This window comes from Monodon monoceros, unplaced genomic scaffold, assembly GCF_005190385.1.
Source record: "Monodon monoceros isolate NGI ecotype Baffin Bay Population unplaced genomic scaffold, NGI_Narwhal_1 Super_Scaffold_9, whole genome shotgun sequence".
NCBI lineage: Eukaryota > Metazoa > Chordata > Mammalia > Artiodactyla > Monodontidae > Monodon > Monodon monoceros.
In genome coordinates, this window is record NW_021703786.1 from 27,748,659 (window position 1) to 27,766,895 (window position 18,237).

General features: G+C 55.8%; 1 protein-coding gene across 2 annotated transcripts in view; it reads left to right on the forward strand.

The window, feature by feature from the left end:
* Positions 1–4,605: 4,605 nt before the first annotated feature.
* CANT1 (calcium activated nucleotidase 1) overlaps positions 4,606–18,237 on the forward strand; it is a 33,852-nt gene continuing 20,220 nt past the window's right edge. Inside the window, exons 1-3 of one of the 2 annotated variants that reach the window (XM_029211894.1) lie at positions 4,606–4,703; positions 14,765–15,417; positions 17,194–17,397. In XM_029211894.1, coding sequence (XP_029067727.1) covers positions 14,787–15,417; positions 17,194–17,397 — 835 coding nt within the window. In that variant the 5' untranslated portion in view covers positions 4,606–4,703; positions 14,765–14,786. Of the gene's footprint in view, positions 4,704–14,751; positions 15,418–17,193; positions 17,398–18,237 lie in introns of those variants that run through there. The other variant, XM_029211896.1, reaches the window with a different exon arrangement.

The window sequence follows — 18,237 nt, forward strand, 5'->3', positions numbered from 1 at the left end:
TTAAGATCCTTCCAAGACATGAACTCAGAGGCCCAATATAGAGCAGAGCTCTAGAAATACAGCCAGACAATGACCATGTCTTCCTGCAGCAGCTGGCTTGTTCTAAAAGGAGTCTTTGAGTCCTCAGTCAGGGGATGCTGCCCTACCTTGGCGAGCCTTAGGCCCCTTGCCTGTAAAGCAGAGCCAGGTCCAGGGTGTCTTACTGGAACCTGTGAGGACAGATGTACCTAGAATAGGCCGCAACTATCACTAGAGCATCTTACCCAGTAGGCTTTGGGCAGGGCCCCTTCATCAGACACGTACATAGTCCTAAGTGGCACAAATAAAGGGCATGTACAGTCTCCCAACAGTTCAAGTCACACTGTTCCGTGAAATTTGTTTTGTGCCACATTTAAGGGAACGCTACGTTTTCAGAGTTTTTTTGTACTGGGGGATTTGGGGTAAAGCATGAGAATGTTCATTATAGCTATCAGTGTTTTTCCAGGGATAATCTTCCCTCTCTCCTCTTGGGTTGAGTCCCCACATCTCCCAAGAGTTAGGAAGAGATTACTCATTTTTTTGAGGCAGAAACTGGGGGTTAGGGGGTGTTGATATTAAATGTGGCAACAAGAGCCTAGGGTTTCCCAAGATATTCATGAGAAAGAGAAGTCTCAGAGGTGAGGGAAGTTCCAGAGAATGGGAACTGAAGTCTGAGTACATGTTGGGTAGTGCCACCAGGGCCCACAACTCAAGCCAACAGGCAACTGGGCAAAGATTCGCCAGGCTAGGCTCCCAAAGAAAGCAAAGTCAGCTCTCAATAAAAGAAATATTATGTCACGCAAATGGAGCTGGCCAGGGCCCTGATGCCCGTTGTCAGGTACTTCCTTACTGCTTTAAAGTGGTAAGTAGGACAGATTTGGCAATGCTTGATTCTCTCCATCGTGGCCAAAGCCACCCGCCCCCAGCAACCAGGGCAGAATGTTCCCAGTTCAGCAAATATCTTCCCGTCAGGCAGTCTGGGCTGGCTCTAGGACAAGAGTCATGGTGAAAAACCAAAATTAACGAATTAGAACCCAAAGCCAGCAGCAGTGACTGGGGGAGATTTCATCAGCCCTGAGATGGGTCAGAGGCCAAGGCCAACCAGAATGATGAGCCATCCCCACCCAAAGAGGTCTCTTAAGCTCCCAGAAGAGCCGTAGGCCACACCCATCCTGGAATTCCCTAGGAGCCCACACCTCCTGCACAAGGATGTCTGAGCCAAACTGCTAATGTCTTCCTGAACATTCATTCCCAAGTGGCTCCACATTCTCAGACAAGGGCAACTCATGGGATGTAAAACCCAGCGGCTCACGGTGCTGGGAGGGGGGCACATTCCCTGGAATCCCCGCCCAGACGCAGCACATTCTGTGCACTCCCTGGTTTGGCAATTCCTTCTCCCTCCCTGGGCATGTCACTGTGCTCACTCTGCTTGTTTTCTCATCCTCGGAAAAAACTACGTGACCTCGGTTAACGTCGGCAAGGCGCTCGGTTCCAGATAAGCACAGCCTGTCATTAACGGCGCTGTGATTTTTTCCCCCGGGGCCCTAACATTCTGCCTCTCCCAGCTATTTTGGGCCAGGCTGCCCAGCCATCCCACTGTCAAGGGCAGAGACTGGTATTGCAAACTCTTGAATTCCCTTCCAAAGGGTAGCTACAGGAAGGCTAGGATGGTGGCTTCCCACTGCCAAGGGATGGGGGTGGGAGAGCCTCCATGAGGAGTTGGGAAAGGAGCTGAGATGGAAACTTGGCAGCCAGACCCAGCCTCCCTGGCCGCTGGCCCACCCTCATTGCTCCTGGATGGCGCTGCTGGTGTTCTGGAAGGGTTGGGGGCAGGTGGGAATCAGACTGGCGACTGCAAGGATGCAACAGGCTAATCTGCTGTGATCCTTACACCTGGAGAAGACACTCTCACTATGAGAAGGACTGCCCTCTGGACTCCATGCCAAGGTGGGAGGTCGGGGAGAGGAAAATACACTCACCGTCTTACTTTTGCCCTTTATATGCTGTCCGACTCTAATCAAGACATTAAATGCCCCATGCCTCGGTTTCTCCATCTCTCAACATTTACTCCCCTATTTTGGGAATTCCTTTCCAGCACTTTCAGTTACACAGAGATAGTCCTAGATGGACCGGTTAGGTAATACTACTTTATTTGATGTACAAAATAGGAGGGCCCCCTGGTGGACTGCACGATTCTAGGCATTTCACTCTGAAACGAATGAGTAAGTAGACACATGAATGAACAATTAAAGTGAAGAATTTTTAGTTTTTTATGCAGAGCCACAGAAACAAAAGGAGGAGAGCATTTCCAGGAGAAGGTCACGGTGAAGTCTCCTAGGATGCAAAGAGGACAAGGACAATGAAAATCGGAAGGAAAACCTGGTTGTACATGATTGTAGACTGGGAGGAAGGCAATTCCATGCCACAGCCTCCCGGGAAGGCAGTGTCTATTCACCAGAGGATGCAAGGCCCCTTTGATCTAATCATTTTTCTTCTAGGAATTTATCCTACAGATATACTTATAACTGTGCTCAAATAAGTACGTTCTGGGATATGTCCGGAAGCGTCACTGTAATGTAGAAAGATCACAGATAGCCTAAAAGGACATCATTAGGGGCCTGGTAAAAGAAATTACAGGACATCCACACAGCGCAATACCACGTGGCTCTCTAGAGAATGAAGCAGCTCTCTATATAATGATATGGAACAAGCATTAATGTGAAGTGAAAAATCACAAACCTTATTGAAAGACGTTAAAGAAGACCTCGGTAAATAGAGAGGCAAACCATGCTCGTGGGTAGAAGACTCATCACCATAAAAATCTCAATTCTCTCCCAAGTAATCTGCAGATTCAAAGCAATCCCATTCAAAATCCTAAAAGGCTGGGGTGGGTGGGATATAGTGGGAGGGGGTGCGGAATTGTCCTGCAACATATGAAGGCTTATTATAAAGAGGTAATGATGAGGGAAGTGATATTGGAGCTACTATGAGAAATTATATCAGTACAACAGAAAGCCCCCAGACAGACCCATGTGTATATGGAAACTTGATCTATGACAAAACTGGCATTGCATACATATCAATGCGGGAAGATGGATTCTTTCCTAAAAAGAGCACAGAGATATTGGGGCATCTCCAGAAGAAGAAATAGAAACGACCGAAAAATATAAGAAACAAACACAAACTCTCAGTAGTCAGGCAATGAAAAGACATTTAATGCCATCAGTGGGCAAAATTAATACACCTGATAATACCTCTGGAGCGACCTGATCTTTCATCCACTGCATAGAATTTTAGTTCATTGTTGTAAAAGTTATAATAGGTATATATGCTGTTTAGGGATACATACCTATTTGCTAAAATTATAAAATCAAGCAGGAGAATGATTATTAACGCAACATGCAAGATTGTGATTACCTCTTGGGGTGGGAGGGAATTGGGAAGAGGGAGGAGTAGCAAAAGAGCTTTCAGGAGAACGGGGCTAAGGTTTTAGTTCTTAAGCTGGGAGGCATATATAGATTTAGATATCTTAATAAATAAAAGATTTGAAGAATTTACAATAATAACAGTATATATGGTGTATGGAACAAATGAATTCAAGAAGGTTCCCCCCCGAAAAAAATGCAGAACCATGTTCAGCACATTTCCATTTTTTTAATAAGGTAATTTAATATATGTGTTTATGATTAGTTTGTGTGTCATAAAATACCCCTAGGAAGAAACTAGTAATAGTGATCGTCTCTGGGCAGGGAATGCAGAACGGGACCGGGGGTTATTTTTCACTGTGCACCATTTATATAATTTGAATTTTTCCCTTGTGCATCTGTAAGCTCTTGGGAGACACGAGGCTGTTTGCAGGCAGCGAAAGGCTGAATCAGGTGCAGACCTGCAGAGCACTGAGGCACCCTCCTAGCCAAGCTCTTGGGTGACGCGCCACCGCTACCAGGTTTTTTCAGGATTTCTGAAATAGGCACATTGCAGGACTTGGGGGGTGAAGGGCCAGGATACCTTTTAACACTTCCATTAAAACAGCCCCAGGGGCTGGGGAGGAGACTGGCAAAACGAGATGAATCAGAGACCCTGATTTGGGAGAGGATTCGTTGATTGCCAACCAGTGGCAGCGAAACCTCCACCCCATCCCCAGGACCCTCCACCTCCCAGGACAGTACAGCCTGTAGATCTGATCTTTGCTTTGGAAACGGATCAACGTTCCGATGTGGCCGATTAGAAGAGCCAAGGAGAGGGGCTCTCTGAGAATGAGGGTGGCAGAAAGGGGCCCACGCTTCTCTGCCTCCAGGAGAGGGGTCCTGTAATCTCAGCTCGAGGAATGATAACCCCTTCCTCATAGCCTTCATCCCACCCCCTTCCCATTTTGCCTTGGCCAAAGTTCCGGAATTACGCGGCGGAGATGGCCTGCGGGTGGGCGCAGACTCCAACGCCCCTCCCTCCGTTCTATCCCCTGGCCGGCGGCTCCTCCTCCCGGACCCGCTCGCTGAGCAGCAAAAACTACAACTCCCAGCAGCCGGCTCGGCGACCCGCGCGCAGCCGCAGAGCAGAGGCTGCCGGGAGCGTGTTGCCCGGAGGCGGGGCGAGCACGCCGGGCGGAAGTCGGCCGCTCGCTAGGTCCCGGCACTGCCCGCAGCGAGGCTCTGCCGCCCGCGGGCCCCGGAGCCAGCCCGCACCGGGTGAGTGACGGCCTGCCCGCGGCCGCCGGCGCCCGCCGCCTCCTCCGACCCCGCCGCGTCCCGACCCCGGCCCCCCCCCCCAGGATCCCTCCCCATCTGACTGAGCGGGGCCCCTGCCCCCTGACTCGCTGACTGTGGTGGGACGCCTCCCTCTGACTCTTGAGAAACTGTCCTCTTCTCCCGACTGGTGGCGGACACCTCCTCCCTCTGACTTGTAAGACTCTTACTTCCTCTGACTTGCGGGACACCTCCCCGCCTCTGACTTATGAGATACCTATCCCGTCTGACGGCGGCACTCCAACCCCTTCTGACCTGGGGGACTCCTACCCTTTTTCTGACTGCAGGACTCCTCCCTCTCAGACTTGCAAGACTCCCCCCCGCCCCAACCCCCGACTTGTGGACACCTCCCCGCTCTGACTAGGGTGGGACATCACCCCCTCTGACCCTGAAGGATGCATTCCCTTTCTGACGCTTAACTATCCTTGAGAACAACCCTCCCCTGCCCGCTGTGATTTCATTGCTGCTCCTCTGACCTACGCAGGGTCTCTCCTAACCAGTTAGGGAGCCCTCCGCTCTCTGACTGGCACTTTGTCGTACCTGCAGCAGGCCAGCCTTCCCCACCCCAGCAGGCCTTCCTCTCCTTCCCTTCAGCACTTTTCTTCCTTTTGCACCCAAACTGTACATCCTGCCCTCTCCCCTCCTCCCAGCCTCCATCTGGCCTGGATGGGCACCATCCCTGGGACAGGCACCTCCTGCCCATCCTTGCCGCTTGGTGCCTCTCCCTTGCTCTCATGTCCCTAGGCTTGGCAGGCACCTGCACCTGCGCTCACCCTTTTGTCTGCCAGGCACATCTTTTCCCGGGCACCTGCGTGTCCCCCAGGAGACCAGTGTCCCTTAGCACTCTTGCTCCATTTTGCCTGCCTGTCTAGGGGTATGTGCTTGACATTTTTTCCCACCACGTTCTCAACAGATTGTAGGTTTGGGAGCGCGCATCTCCTGGTGTCGACTGAATCTTGCTGGCTCTTCAGTGTAAGGACCAAAACTTGACCAAAGCGTGGGGTCACAGGGGGTCCATGAGAAGGAAGCCAGTGCTGCAGTCCTTCAGGAGCCGGGGGTGGGGGGTGTCTCTGCAGCCTCTCCCTCCTCTCCCTTTGAGGAGCTTGATTGAGAAAGATCTTCCTGGATTAGGCTGTGGGCCCTCCTCCAGCCCCCAGCCCCACCCCACAGGCCTCTCAGTGGAACGGCCCAGCCTGAGCCTGTGGGCATGGTGGGGCACCTCCCAGAGCAACCAGCAGCCTCCCCGGGGGGCCCCTCCCTGCCGGCCTCAATGAGCCCTCTATTCGGCCTGAGAGGCACACTGACTGGCCAGCCCCTCCCTCTGCACTTGGTAGGGGCTGCGTCCTGAGAGTGTCTTCGGGAGAGGACTCAGGGGAAGTGTAGATTTGTTCAGGAGCTGTCATGAGGCCACTGCAGTGGTCTGGGAACAGGATTCTCTGTCTTCTCACTCTTTTTCTCATCCAAATTTCTCATCTGCTCCCAGAAGGCACTGTGACATCACAGGGTGGTGGAGGAAATCCCGTGTGTGCAAGTATACTTTGTGCCACCATATGATCTGATCGTTTGATACCTTCTGTTAGCTGAAAGTCTCCTATCTTCCCCCTAAAGATGTTCACCAAATGTAGGTCACACCTTTTTTTCATAGCCCACAGCAGTGTCATAGACTTTAAGCCGTTGATACTTGAGGGATTTTTTACATGCCGGTCTGACGGCACCCTGAGCATGTGCCAGGCATTCCCGAGCCACAGAGGCAGGGAGGAGGGACCCAGGGTGCAGGAGGAGCGGCTGTGTCCACCCCACTCCCTGAATGTGGCCTTTGAGGTGAGCACTTGGAGGCTGCCACAGACACACGCCCCTTTCATCTGAGTCTCGGGACTTCCCAGGCAGCAATGTGGCCATCCTCATGGCAGCTGTGTGTGGGGGGGGGGGGTAGGTGGATCAATGCCCTAGTGTTTTCTCCTTCAAAAACAAGAGTATCTCAGCTCTGGGAATGTGGTCCAGAGTCCTGAAATAGCTCTGCACTATGATAAGGAAGTCATTTCCCTATTGTTCAGATGTTTGTGGAATGGTACCTAGGACACAGGAAAAAAAAAAAAAGCCAGTGATTATTCTTTTCCCTCCAGTAACACTCTGGACTGTGGAGATTCCCGGAAAGATCTTACTAAATGCCAACATTAGGGGAATCTAAAACTTTCATATTGATCTTTAAGGACTTTTATGTTGATTTTCCTTTTTATTAGACCAAGGTGATCAATTAGGAAAAAATAATCCTGATAATAGAGAAATCTGTTTGGGAAGATGTTCGGTTTTCTCTTTTTCTACACTTTTTTTTTGAATCCTACGTGTTTCTCTGTAGTAAGTCCAGTCATTAAGTGGGACTCACAGCTCCAGGTTCTGAAGCAGAGCCCTACTTCCATTCGTGCTCAGCCGGCAGAATGGGTCGTGGGGAATGAGGCCGGAGTAGGGCTCCAGATGGCAGTGTGCAGACGAGGCCAGACCAGATACAGCTATGGTTACTGGCGGTGTGAGAGTGAGGGTGAGGTTGGAGCCCACCCAGAAGGGCTCCAAGGGGTCCCAAGGGTTGAATGAGTCCCAGTGATGATGGCCACTGAGAAAAGTGGGGGAGAAGATGGGTTCTTGCAAGTGCACCTCCACTGTCGGAGCAAGCCCTGATTCAGGTCGATCGTGGGGTGATTGTGTCCCCATATTTGTGGGCTCTCTGGGAAGCAACCCCAATGATGTGTGGTTTTGTTTGGGACCTCACTTCCAACTGGGAAGATAACTTTTTGCTAAAAATCCTCCAAGTATAACATTAACGATACAACTGAAGCTCACGCAGCCCTACTGTGATGGGATAACTGCAACACTGTGGATGGTCCTGACACTGTGCCACCTGCCCCAGAGACAGAGCCGTGTGTGAATGGCCCTGCCCCGTGGGAAAAGCTGGAGGTTCTTTCCCTGTCTCCCTCCTTGTGGTTGGCAGAATAATGCCCCCCCAAGGTGTCCACATCCTGACCCCCCAGAATCTACAAATATATCACGTGACGAAGGGAGATTAAGGTAGCAGACAGAATTAAGCTTGTTAACCGGCAACCTTTAAATAGGGAAATCATCCTGGATTATTCAGGTGGTCCCAGTGTAATCACAGGGTCTTTAAAAGTGGAAGAGGGAGACAGGAGAACTTCAGAGGGAAATGATGGCAGGAAGGCTAGAGAGATGCAATATTGCCGGCTTTGAAGGTGGAGGAGGGGGCCGTGAAATGTGGACGGCCATGAGAAGCTGGAAAAGGCCAGGAAGCAGATTCTCCACCAGCCCCTCAGGAGGGCACACAGCCCTTGATTTTAGTGAGACCCACATCAGACTTCTGTCCTGCAAGACTAAAATAAGTTTGTGGTGTTTAAGCTGCTGAGTCTGCGGTGATTTGTTACAGCAGCAGCAGAAAACGAATTCACTCCTCTTGGGTAGCGACTTCAAAACAAGACAGAGGGCTGAAAACTAAGTTATCTCAAGGTGTATTTAACTGGATTCAGTAGGCAGTTGTGAATGCCTGTTTGCAGAGAAAGAGAGGAGTCAGGGGAGGTGCAGAGCTAGGTAGCACGCAGAGTCAGCCCTGACCTCAGGAGTCCCTAAAGGACATACTGGACTGCTGGGACCTTTTCCTTCCTCCCTGGTTTCCGTCTGCTGCCCACCCTGTCCAAACTTGACATGGACTTTCCAAATACAAAATAGGAAGCCTTGGCGAGTCCAGAACAGAAGAATGCCATGAGTCAGGTCACATTCTCAAGGAGCTGAGACACATCACCCGCATCCTTTGAGATGCTGCCTCGCTGCGGCTTTGAAGCCCTTGGCCTCTGTCTTTGCAGCCCCGAAGGGTCAGTGATGTCGACGGGATTAGCTCTTGACTTTCTAACCAGGAAGTGCCCTTGGGCAATGAGCAGAGCAGGAACTCTGAGGCCCGTCTGCTGTCTGGATGCCGCTCCCCGGGACCGTTCAGATCAGAGACCGAGGCAGGGAAGGGAAGGCAGCTGCTCTGCAGGAGTGAGAGGCTGGGAGGAGAGTGGCCGCCACTCTGGGCGACAGGGAGCTGGGAGGGGCCTCCTGTCGCTTCCTGCCTCCCTAGATCCTGAAGGGGAGGAGTTTTGCCCTGGCAGCTGTCATTAAACCTGTTTGCCCTGCCACCTGTCACACCAGTGTTCCTAAAGGAAGCTACAGAAAGAGGCGCTCAGCTGTGTCCAGAGTTGCCGCCCGCTTTTGTCTAAGCCCTGCTAAGTCCAGTGGCGAAAGGCCCAAGGATGGCCCGTGGAGGTAGGGGTGTCGGAGCCCGTCCTCATTCTTCACCGTAACCAGACCTCGGAGGGGCTCCTGCTTCTGGGGTGGGGAGGCGGCGTCACCCTGGACAGACATGCAGGAAGAGGTCGCACCGCCTTCCTTGGGCCTGGGAACCCACTGGCAAGCGGACAGACCCCAATGCCACCCCTGGCTGTTTCAGGCCTGTTTTCTAAGGAAGTTTTGGTTCAACAGAAACCGGAAAAGCATGAGTGTCAGTGAGCCGTTCTTGATACCCACCCTAAAGAGGGGGGACCGGGAAGGAAATTAGGACTCGAGCCTCCTGGATGGTTGTTGCCCCTTGACAATCAGCGACTTCTTTCTGTGGATGTTGCAGTGGGGCTGGCGATGGAGAAGGAAGCCAGCAGGGGTGCCGTGCCCTGGGGTTTCTGAGCAGGAGAGGACTTGGCTGCAGGGCCCCTCAACAGGCGAGCCTGGCTGGTGAAAGAGCCTGTGACTTTTTACTGCAGCAACTCGGTTCCAGTTTCCCGGGTTATATAAAGTCAGCCCATCATGCTGCACGTGGTGGGACTGACAAACTTCTTGTTACTCTAAAGCAGACATTTAACCTGCTTAGTGTTTGCAGGTGCGTGGGCAGGGGGAGAAGCGTCAGCCCGGCCCTACTGGGAACGGCTTTGTCCATTTCACCTCTCACCTGCGCTGGCTCGTTTCTCTTGGTTCTCGTGGTTTGGTTTGGTTTGGTTTGGTTTTTTAATGAAAATGCAAGCTCTCGCTTGGCACCAGACCTCCAGCAACAAGACACTACAGGCAGCTCACCATCAGTTTTAGGTGATAAACCAGCAGACCGTGGCATGGCGTGAAAACGCATGGGATTGTAAACTTTCTTTTCTACAAAATAAAAGTAATTCCTTGGGATCCTAAAGGAGGGATGGAGACCAAGGTTGGGCTTTGATCCAGTGGTGAAGCTAAAGGGATTTTCTGGAAGGCAGCCTGAGTTCTCCTGTCACTGAGAGCAGTTGAATGATTGTTTATTTAACAAAAGGTGATCGAACCCCAGGTGTCCTTAGGTCTTGGGAGCCAACCTGACTGAGCAGAGCCCCTTCGCTCCTGGGCTCAGAGTCAAGTGGGGAGGCTGTGGACCGGATCGCAGCCAGACAGATGGCAGAGCCCCTGCCCAGAGAGAGGCCTCACACAGAGGTGCGGCAGGCACATCAGGGGTGCGTTGGTTTCTAGGGCTGCCCTGACAGATCACCACAAACTTGCTGGCTGAAAAGAACACATGGTGACACATCTTCACTGGCCCTCGTAGTTCTGGAGGCCAGAAGTCCATCTGAATGTCATTTCACTGGGCTGAAATCATGGTGTGGGCAAGGCCACGCTCCCACTGAAGGCGCCAGGGGGCAATCCGTCCTCTCCTCTTTCCAGCTTCTGGGGGTCCCCCGCGTTTCTTGGCTGTGGACCTCTTCTTAGTCATCGAGTCTCCCTCTGTCTCCCTTCCGTGACACGTCGCATTTGCGGCCCCACCTGGATAATCTCCCCATCGCAAGGCCCTTGACTTGCTCTCATCTGCAGAGTCTCTGTTGCCGTAGAAGGAGACAGTCACAGGCTCTGGGATTCGGCCTGGGTGCCTCTGGGACCAGTGTCAGCCCCCCCGCAGGAGGGACGCTTACTGGTGGGGGAAGGGCACTTCATAGACGCAGGGCAGGAGGGGGAAGGGACAGCGGAGGCATGACTCTCATGGGACAGCCAGGGACTTCTAGGTGGTTCCGTGTGGCCGGGTGGAGAAGGCATCCCAGGCAGGGCTTCAGCACACGGATCGTGGGATTGCAGACAACGTGCTGTGCGTGGGGAGCGCACGCGAGGCGATGAGGCTTTCCCTGCAGGCTGCGGAGCTTGTCCTTTAGCAGGAAGGCGTTGGGGGCTAGTAAAGTTTCACTTTTTAGGAAAATCTTTCTGTCAGTTGTGTGCTGGATAGATTGGGAAGGGTCTAGCCTGGGGATCTGTTCCTGGGGGGGGAAGAGTATGGATATTCTCAGCTTTGCAGGCTGTCCAGGTCACTGACTCTGCAGCCGTGCCTGGTGCTTGCAGGGATGGGCAGGCACCTAGCCAGCTTTGCCTGCAAAGCCGCACCCCCCCCCAGCAGGTGGGCGAAGGTGCTAGTAAAGTGAGGAACAAAGCAGCCAGCCAGTGGCAGGCAGTCAGCGCCAAGGCCTACAGCATCTGAGCCAGCGGCCGTGGCACTGGGAAGCCAGCACGTCACAGACACAGTCCACACGTGGAGAGACGGAGGCCCAGAGAAGCCAGGGCACTTGTCTGAGGTCATGCGGCTGGTAAGTGGCAGAACTCAGGTTGGACCCAGACGGTCTGGGTCATCAGGAGGCCAAGGTGAGACAGGACCAGGGCAGAGGCCGTGGGGGCGGGAATCCAGAGCTGGGGTACAGACGGGTGAGGGGACCTGGCACCTGCCTGGATGTGAGGAGGTGAGTGATTTTGACTGAGGATGGCCCCTGAGGGCTGGAGTGCCCTCAGCCAGCAGTACGTTCCTGAGGGGAACCTGCTGCGGCCACAGGAAGCTCGGCAGCTGGGCTCCTAGCCTGGATTCCGGGGGAAGATTCAGGCTCAGAAGGTGTGGATTCAGGAGAAGAGGTGGGTGGCAAGGAAGGAGCCAGCCTTGGGGGCTGAGAAGAGACAGGCAGGAGGAGGACCACAGACAGGTCACAACTCACATCCCCGTGCCTGCTGGCAGGAGGTGCAACAAGACACCCTACGGGCTGATCTCGGGGCTGGGACCCCGGAGCAGGCCTGTCGGTGGGTCATCTCCGGGGGCAGGGGGCAGACCCTGGCATGGACGGGAGAGTGAATGCTGTTCCAGGATGGTGAGGTCAGGGGGAACAGAGGTGTCACAGGGTGGGGGCGGGCTCTCCATTCATTCGTAGATTCATGGATTCACCTTCATCCATTAACATACCAAGTGCTTTCAGTGTACCTGCGAGTGTAATCTGGAGATAGAGCGGTGACTCGGATGGGAGATTTGGACCAGTCCAGACGGCGGGAAGGAACCAGAAGAGCAGGCGGGGCTGCACTGAGCCTGAGCAGGAGCAGGAGGCGCTCCGCCCGGACCAGGGCTGGGCGGCCGGCGGGCTCCACTGGCCCCTGGACCGTGGCCTCAGATTCTCTGCTTGGCGCGAGTGGGCGGAAGATGGGACAGGATCACTGGTGACAGTGAGGATAGTGACTCAGGGACGGGGAGAGGGTTGACCGGGGGCGGTGAGGACGCCACATCGCAATGGCGACACATCTTCACTGGCAGACACTGTGTCCACTGCACCTGCGGCTCTGTGACCAGGAGGCAACTCGACCATCAGGGAGTGATCCAGGGCCATGGGCTTGCGCGTAACTAAGGTGGGGCTCAGGGGCAAGACGCTGAGGGGCTGCTCAGGAAGTGGGTGTATTTTTCACTCCTTCAGCACTGGATGCTGTGGAGTAGAGGGTGGACGGGCACAGGGTGGGCAGGGAAGTCCTGAGGAGGTGAAAGCGAGACAGCCAGGAGCCGGGGCGGGAGGACGGCAAGCCCTGTCTGGGGGACGAGGGCCGGCTGGGCCGTCGGGACAGAAGGGAGGCTGGCGTGGCCAGTTGCTGGGGAGGGGTGAGGGCTGGCAGGGGTCGTGTAAGTAGCAAGGGTTTGCTCACGAAGCAGGGAATGACGTGGCTGGAGGGACTGGCTTGAATAGCAGGTGTCGCTGGCTGCGGGGCACCAGTGGCTGTCAGGGAGGGGAGTGGCAGCAGGGGCTGGAGGGCGGCCTGTGTGGTTGCAGTGAGAAGGGGCCGTGAGAGCAGATGGGAGCCGATGGGGAGGAGAGGGGTGGCCGGATTGCTAGGGCCTGCTGGCGGAGCAGGTGCTGCGAGGAGGGGAACCAGGGCTGTGCCTAGGCTTTTTGAGGTGGTGGTGGTTCATAACTTACTGTCAAAGTATGTTCAGGTGGAAAGTTCCATCTCCCAAGGTTTCGATGAAAGTTTTGACCAGGGCAACTGCAATTATGGCCGTCCTCCATCACCACCTCTATTCCTGTGGGGGGAGGATTTGTGGGCGAGTGCATGTTAGAAATCCAGGCAGAATTCTGACTAGGAGGTGAGATGCAGGAATTGAGAGCTCAGTGGTGACACTGGGCTGGACGTGGACACAGGGCAGCTTTGGCCTGGCTGTGCTTTTGAAGCCTCGGTTTGGCGAGACCAGAGGAGGGGCTGGGACTCCTGTTTCTCCCGCAGAGTCCTCAGCGACCAGCTTGCAGCTCCATGGCAACTTGGGGGGCTGCTTCCTGGGGGAGGAGGGAGCCCTCTCCCAGAAGGGGAGCTGGGAGCCAGTGCCCAGGGAAGGAGAGGAAGGCTCCGAGGCCGTTCTGCAGGGCCCCACGCGTCTTGCTTCCTCCTTAGAAGTCACTTTTCTGCACTTGACCCTGTGGACGAAACGTAAGAATGTCCAAAAAGCAAGGGAAGGGGAAGGCCTGGTTTCCATGTGGACCTGTTGCTGTGATTTTCCATCCTAGGAGCGGGGCCGCACGCTCTGCATTTGGGGGGCAAAGGGTGGGGGGTGACACAGAGCCACCAGATCGCCGTGAGACCCCGCAGCCTTCCCAGCTGTTGCCTGGTGGAGGGAGGGGCATCTGCACGGAAAGTCACACCGTTGGTTGTTTTGGGGGCCAAGGCAGAAATGCTCCATGGCCCGAGGGAAGTTTCTCAGGCTGAGACCTACTGAGTTACAGCTGGAGGCCGAGACTGAGAGCGGCCGAGGGCTGGCGTTCTGCTGATTCCGCCCCAGAGACAGCGCCGGCCTGGTGCCGCTATGGCCTCGCTGAGCTGCGTGGTCTGTGCTGGGGACAGGAGCTGCTGTTCCTGGCCGCTACAACCTGCTCTGGAGCTGTGCCTCGAGCTGCGCCCAGGGAATGGGCTGTGGCGAGCCACGCTGTCCTTGGAGCTGACACGCTGGGCTCCAGTCGGTGAGGGCCCGTCAGACTCTGGTCCCTCAGCCATTTGCATTACAGAAAGACGCCAGGGGACGGACATTGCCAAAACCAGAACTATTTTTGTTTGGATTGAATGTGTTTTATACTTATATTTGAATGTTACAGAAACCTAACCCAGGAGGAAGTAACAGCTCACTCACTCAGTGAGCACGCGTCTGCACTGTGCACTGTTCTAGGAGTTGGGGACACAGGTGAACAAACTGATAACTATAACATGATGTCAGGTGGTGACAGATGCCAGGGAAGGGGATGGAGAGTGCCGTCATCGGGAGCAGAGCTGTCAGGGAGGGCTTCTCGGCTGAGGTGACCTTGGATTAAAATACACACCTGTACTCTCTCTGTTACCCTGTCCTGCCTGACCCCCACCCCACCCCCCAGCACGTGCTGCCCCTCCAGCAAGATTGCAAAGCACGGAACCTACACGGAACCTTCTCTCACCGAGCTTTCTGTCTTGCCAGCTGGGATAGAGGAGATGGAATAACATTGCTTTGGAAAGACTTTTCTTCTTGCTGAATAAGAGTAAACACAGATACTGCTAGAGTCGGGGTTTACTTAAGCCAAGGAAGTAGTAATGGCACAGAGTCGCGGCAGTGCTCTTTACCCTGGTTGAGGCGGCCTCAGACCGTGTGCCCTCACAGAAGCGGGAAGCGCTGTGCCTGGCCCGTCGCTGACTTCTCCTTTCCCCCTGGGTTGCAGGTCCCGCCTGCCCTTCAGTCTGATGCCCGTCCAGCCCTCCGACCCCCTGGAATGGAATGAGTCTATGCACTCCCTCCGGATCAGCGTGGGGGGCCTTCCCGTGCTGGCGTCCATGACCAAGGCCGCAGACCCCCGCTTCCGCCCCCGCTGGAAGGTGATCCTGCCCTCCTTCCTGGGTGCCGCTGTCCTCTGGCTGCTCTACGCCCACCGCCCTCCTCCTGGCCGGCCCCCCGTGCCCAATGCCCACAACTGGAGGCTCGGCCAGGCATCCGCTGACCGGTACAACGACACCTACCCCCTGTCAGCCCCCCAGAGGACACCGGGCGGGACTCGGTACAGAATCGCTGTCATTGCCGACCTGGACACGGAGTCAAGGGCCCAAGAGGAAAACACCTGGGTCAGTTACCTGAAGAAGGGCTATCTGACCCTGTCAGACAGTGGGGACAGGGTGGCCGTGGAGTGGGACCAAGGCCGCGAGGTCCTGGAGTCCCACCTGGCGGAAAAGGGGCGGGGCATGGAGCTGTCGGATCTGATTGTCTTCAATGGGAAGCTCTACTCCGTGGATGACCGGACAGGCGTTGTCTACCAGATCGAAGGCTCCAAGGCCGTGCCCTGGGTGATCCTGTCCGACGGCGACGGAACCGTGGGGAAAGGTCAGTCGGGCCATCTGTCCCCTGGGCTCGTTGCAGTGCTAGAGGACAGGTCCTGGGTCACCCTCAGCTGGCTTGGTTTGCACACGTGTGCAGTGAAGCAGTCACGGGTCCAGAGGGAGGGGACGTCAGGGAGATCTAGTCTCCTCCCTGCCTCTGACCTGCGGCCCCCAGAGTGTGAGCAGAAGCCTCCGAGACATCGAACCAAAGCTGTGTCCAGGAGCGCGAGCTTCTGCTGGGGGCCTGCGGGGGAGGCGGGGCCTCTCCAGGAGCGGGGCTGGGCTCCGCCGCCGCTGCTCTCACTGCCCCCAGGAACCAGCCCCTTTCTGCGTCCTGCACCCTCCACATGCCTCACCTTTAAAGCCGGGTCGTCAGATTTTCTCATTTTGAACCAAGACTTTATTAAAAAGCAAACGTCTCCTTTCTGAAAACCCAGCAGAAGGAAGGTCTGTGTGAGCAGCAGTGACCGCCCCCCACCCCTTGAGTGGAATCTGGACCTCTGGCATCGGCTGTGCCCCACTGCTCTGCTGTTTGCCAGCAGGTGGATAGGAGAGCTGCGAGAGGGAGCCTGAGTGCCCAGAGCCTTCGGACAGGGCGGCAGGAGAGTTGGCACCAACTTCTGCGTGTGCCTGTGCCCTCGGGTGGGTCCACACCTTCTAGAAAGCCAAACTCCACGGCAGGCGCCTGAGGTCAAAGGAGGAATCGTATTAACTCCCTGGGCCGCTGCCAGGCCCTCCCCCGCCCCTCTTCCTCCCCCTCTCCTGGTGATAAAAATCTCTCCCAAGTGTGCTCAAGGCTGGGCAGGTTGGCAGGACTGTCTCAGCCACCGTTTTATTGAAAGCATTGGCTGTCCGCTTCCTGCCTTAGGCTGTCAGGGCGTGAAGGGCACCATCCAGTAGTTCTGTTTGCCCCTTGGATAAAGGGAGCTCAGGGCTGCCCTGTGGTCCGTCATCCAGAGCCACCTGCAGAGAAGCATCTTGCAGGGAGGGTTGCAGCCCCAGCTCCTCGGGGTGGCAGGAAATTTGCAAAACATTTGCGAAGCAAGCACAATTTAGAGCACGGTGTAGGAACAGGTGAGAATATGCTAGAAGAACAAAGCACCCACACAGCCTTCAAAACTAAGCTCGTAGTAAGTAAATATGTCTAAGAAAACAAACACTGTTTGGCGTGGCTACCATGAGCCCCCACGCCAAGCCCCGCTTAGGTCTGGCCACTGGCACATAGTTGACTCAGGGATGTGTCAGGTGTGGCCTCAAGGACCGCAGGCGCGTTCTGTGTGACACTTCGCTACACTTTCCTAGGATTGGGTGTAGTCTGAGTCGGGGCTGACGGCTCGAGAAACAGGGAGCTTGGGGTCTGCGGATTTGTGAGTGGGGGGTGGGCCTTTCTGGCTGTGCAGGGCGCAGCAGGGTTCACGTGGGTTGTGAGGCGGGTGGTCCCAGCAGGGTTTCTGGGGTGAGTTTGGGAGGAAGATGCGGGGGCTCCGGAGGGCCGGGAGAGAGAAGGGAGAGGCAGCAGGCAGAGGTGGCGTCCATCTGCGTCCTCGTGAACGCCGTGGGGTCAGCGCTAAAGAGAGGATCCCAACCACCTACCCTCTGGGGTGGAGCTCCCAGCAGGCTGGCCTGGCCTCTGCTCTCTTGTGGCCGCCCCGAGGGACCTCTGACGCCCAAGGCTGCAGACCCAGAGAGCTCTCTGCTCTTGCCTGACCAGACACACGGAGCCAGGCCAGCAGAGGGCTGGCCGTCGCCTCAGGCCCGCCCCCTGTCTTCCTGTCCCCAGGCTTCAAAGCTGAGTGGCTGGCTGTGAAGGACGAGCATCTGTATGTGGGCGGCCTGGGCAAGGAATGGACCACCGCCACGGGGGAGGTGCTGAACGAGAACCCGGAGTGGGTGAAGGTGGTGGGCTGCAGGGGCAGCGTGGACCACGAGAACTGGGTGTCCAGCTACAACGCCCTGCGGGCTGCTGCTGGGATCCGGCCGCCAGGTGAGAGCCAGGCCCGCGAGCGGGCGCTGCGCAGACGGGTGGCTGCGAGCATGCGGCCTCCACCTGTTGCTTGCCGAGCATGGGCTTCGCTTCTTCCTTGTTTGACGATTCGGCTGTCTCTGACGGTTGCTCCCACCAGGCCACTGGGTTCAGGGGCCAATGAGACATTTTTTCTCTCACCCCGACTCACCCAGACAGATGGCCCGGCAGGCTCAGACAGCAGCCCCGTCTACAGCGTCCTCCCGGCCGCCACCCTGGGGTCAGGCCTTGCATCTGACGTGGTGGGAGCAGGTGCACAGAGCTTTGCTTCTTTGCCCTCGTTTCCAAGAGTCATGGTTTGTAGTGGGGATGGTGGTGCTTAGAGCGGCCTGGTCACCTCTAGGCCTGGGGCATGTGACTGAGGACATGGCTTCACGCCCAGATAGGCTCACTTCCCATACTTTTCTGCTTCGAGGCAGCCTCTCCCCACCCGCCCTGATCCATCTTCACAGATCGGACCTGCATGTTCCTCGTGCCTCTTCCCCTGGCGCTCTCCTTTGCGCCACTTGAGTAGCACCAAGGAGGTGAAATACAGACAGACCTTGCAGCCACGGCTACTCGGCAGCGCTGGGGAAGCCGGCGAGGAAGGGTGGCCAGAGAGTGGCGCAGCAGAGACTCAGCGCGGCCCCACGGGCTCTGTGCTGCTGTCCCAGGCTCAGTCACTCTGGACAGGTGGGAGCAAAGGCACATGGAAACCTAAAGAAAAGATGACGGTGACGCTGCTCCGGCGCCGGGCCGCTCGTGGGTCTGCGTGCAGGGGCGAGGCCGCCCTGGCTCTGGGGAGGGCGGGCGGTGACCGGT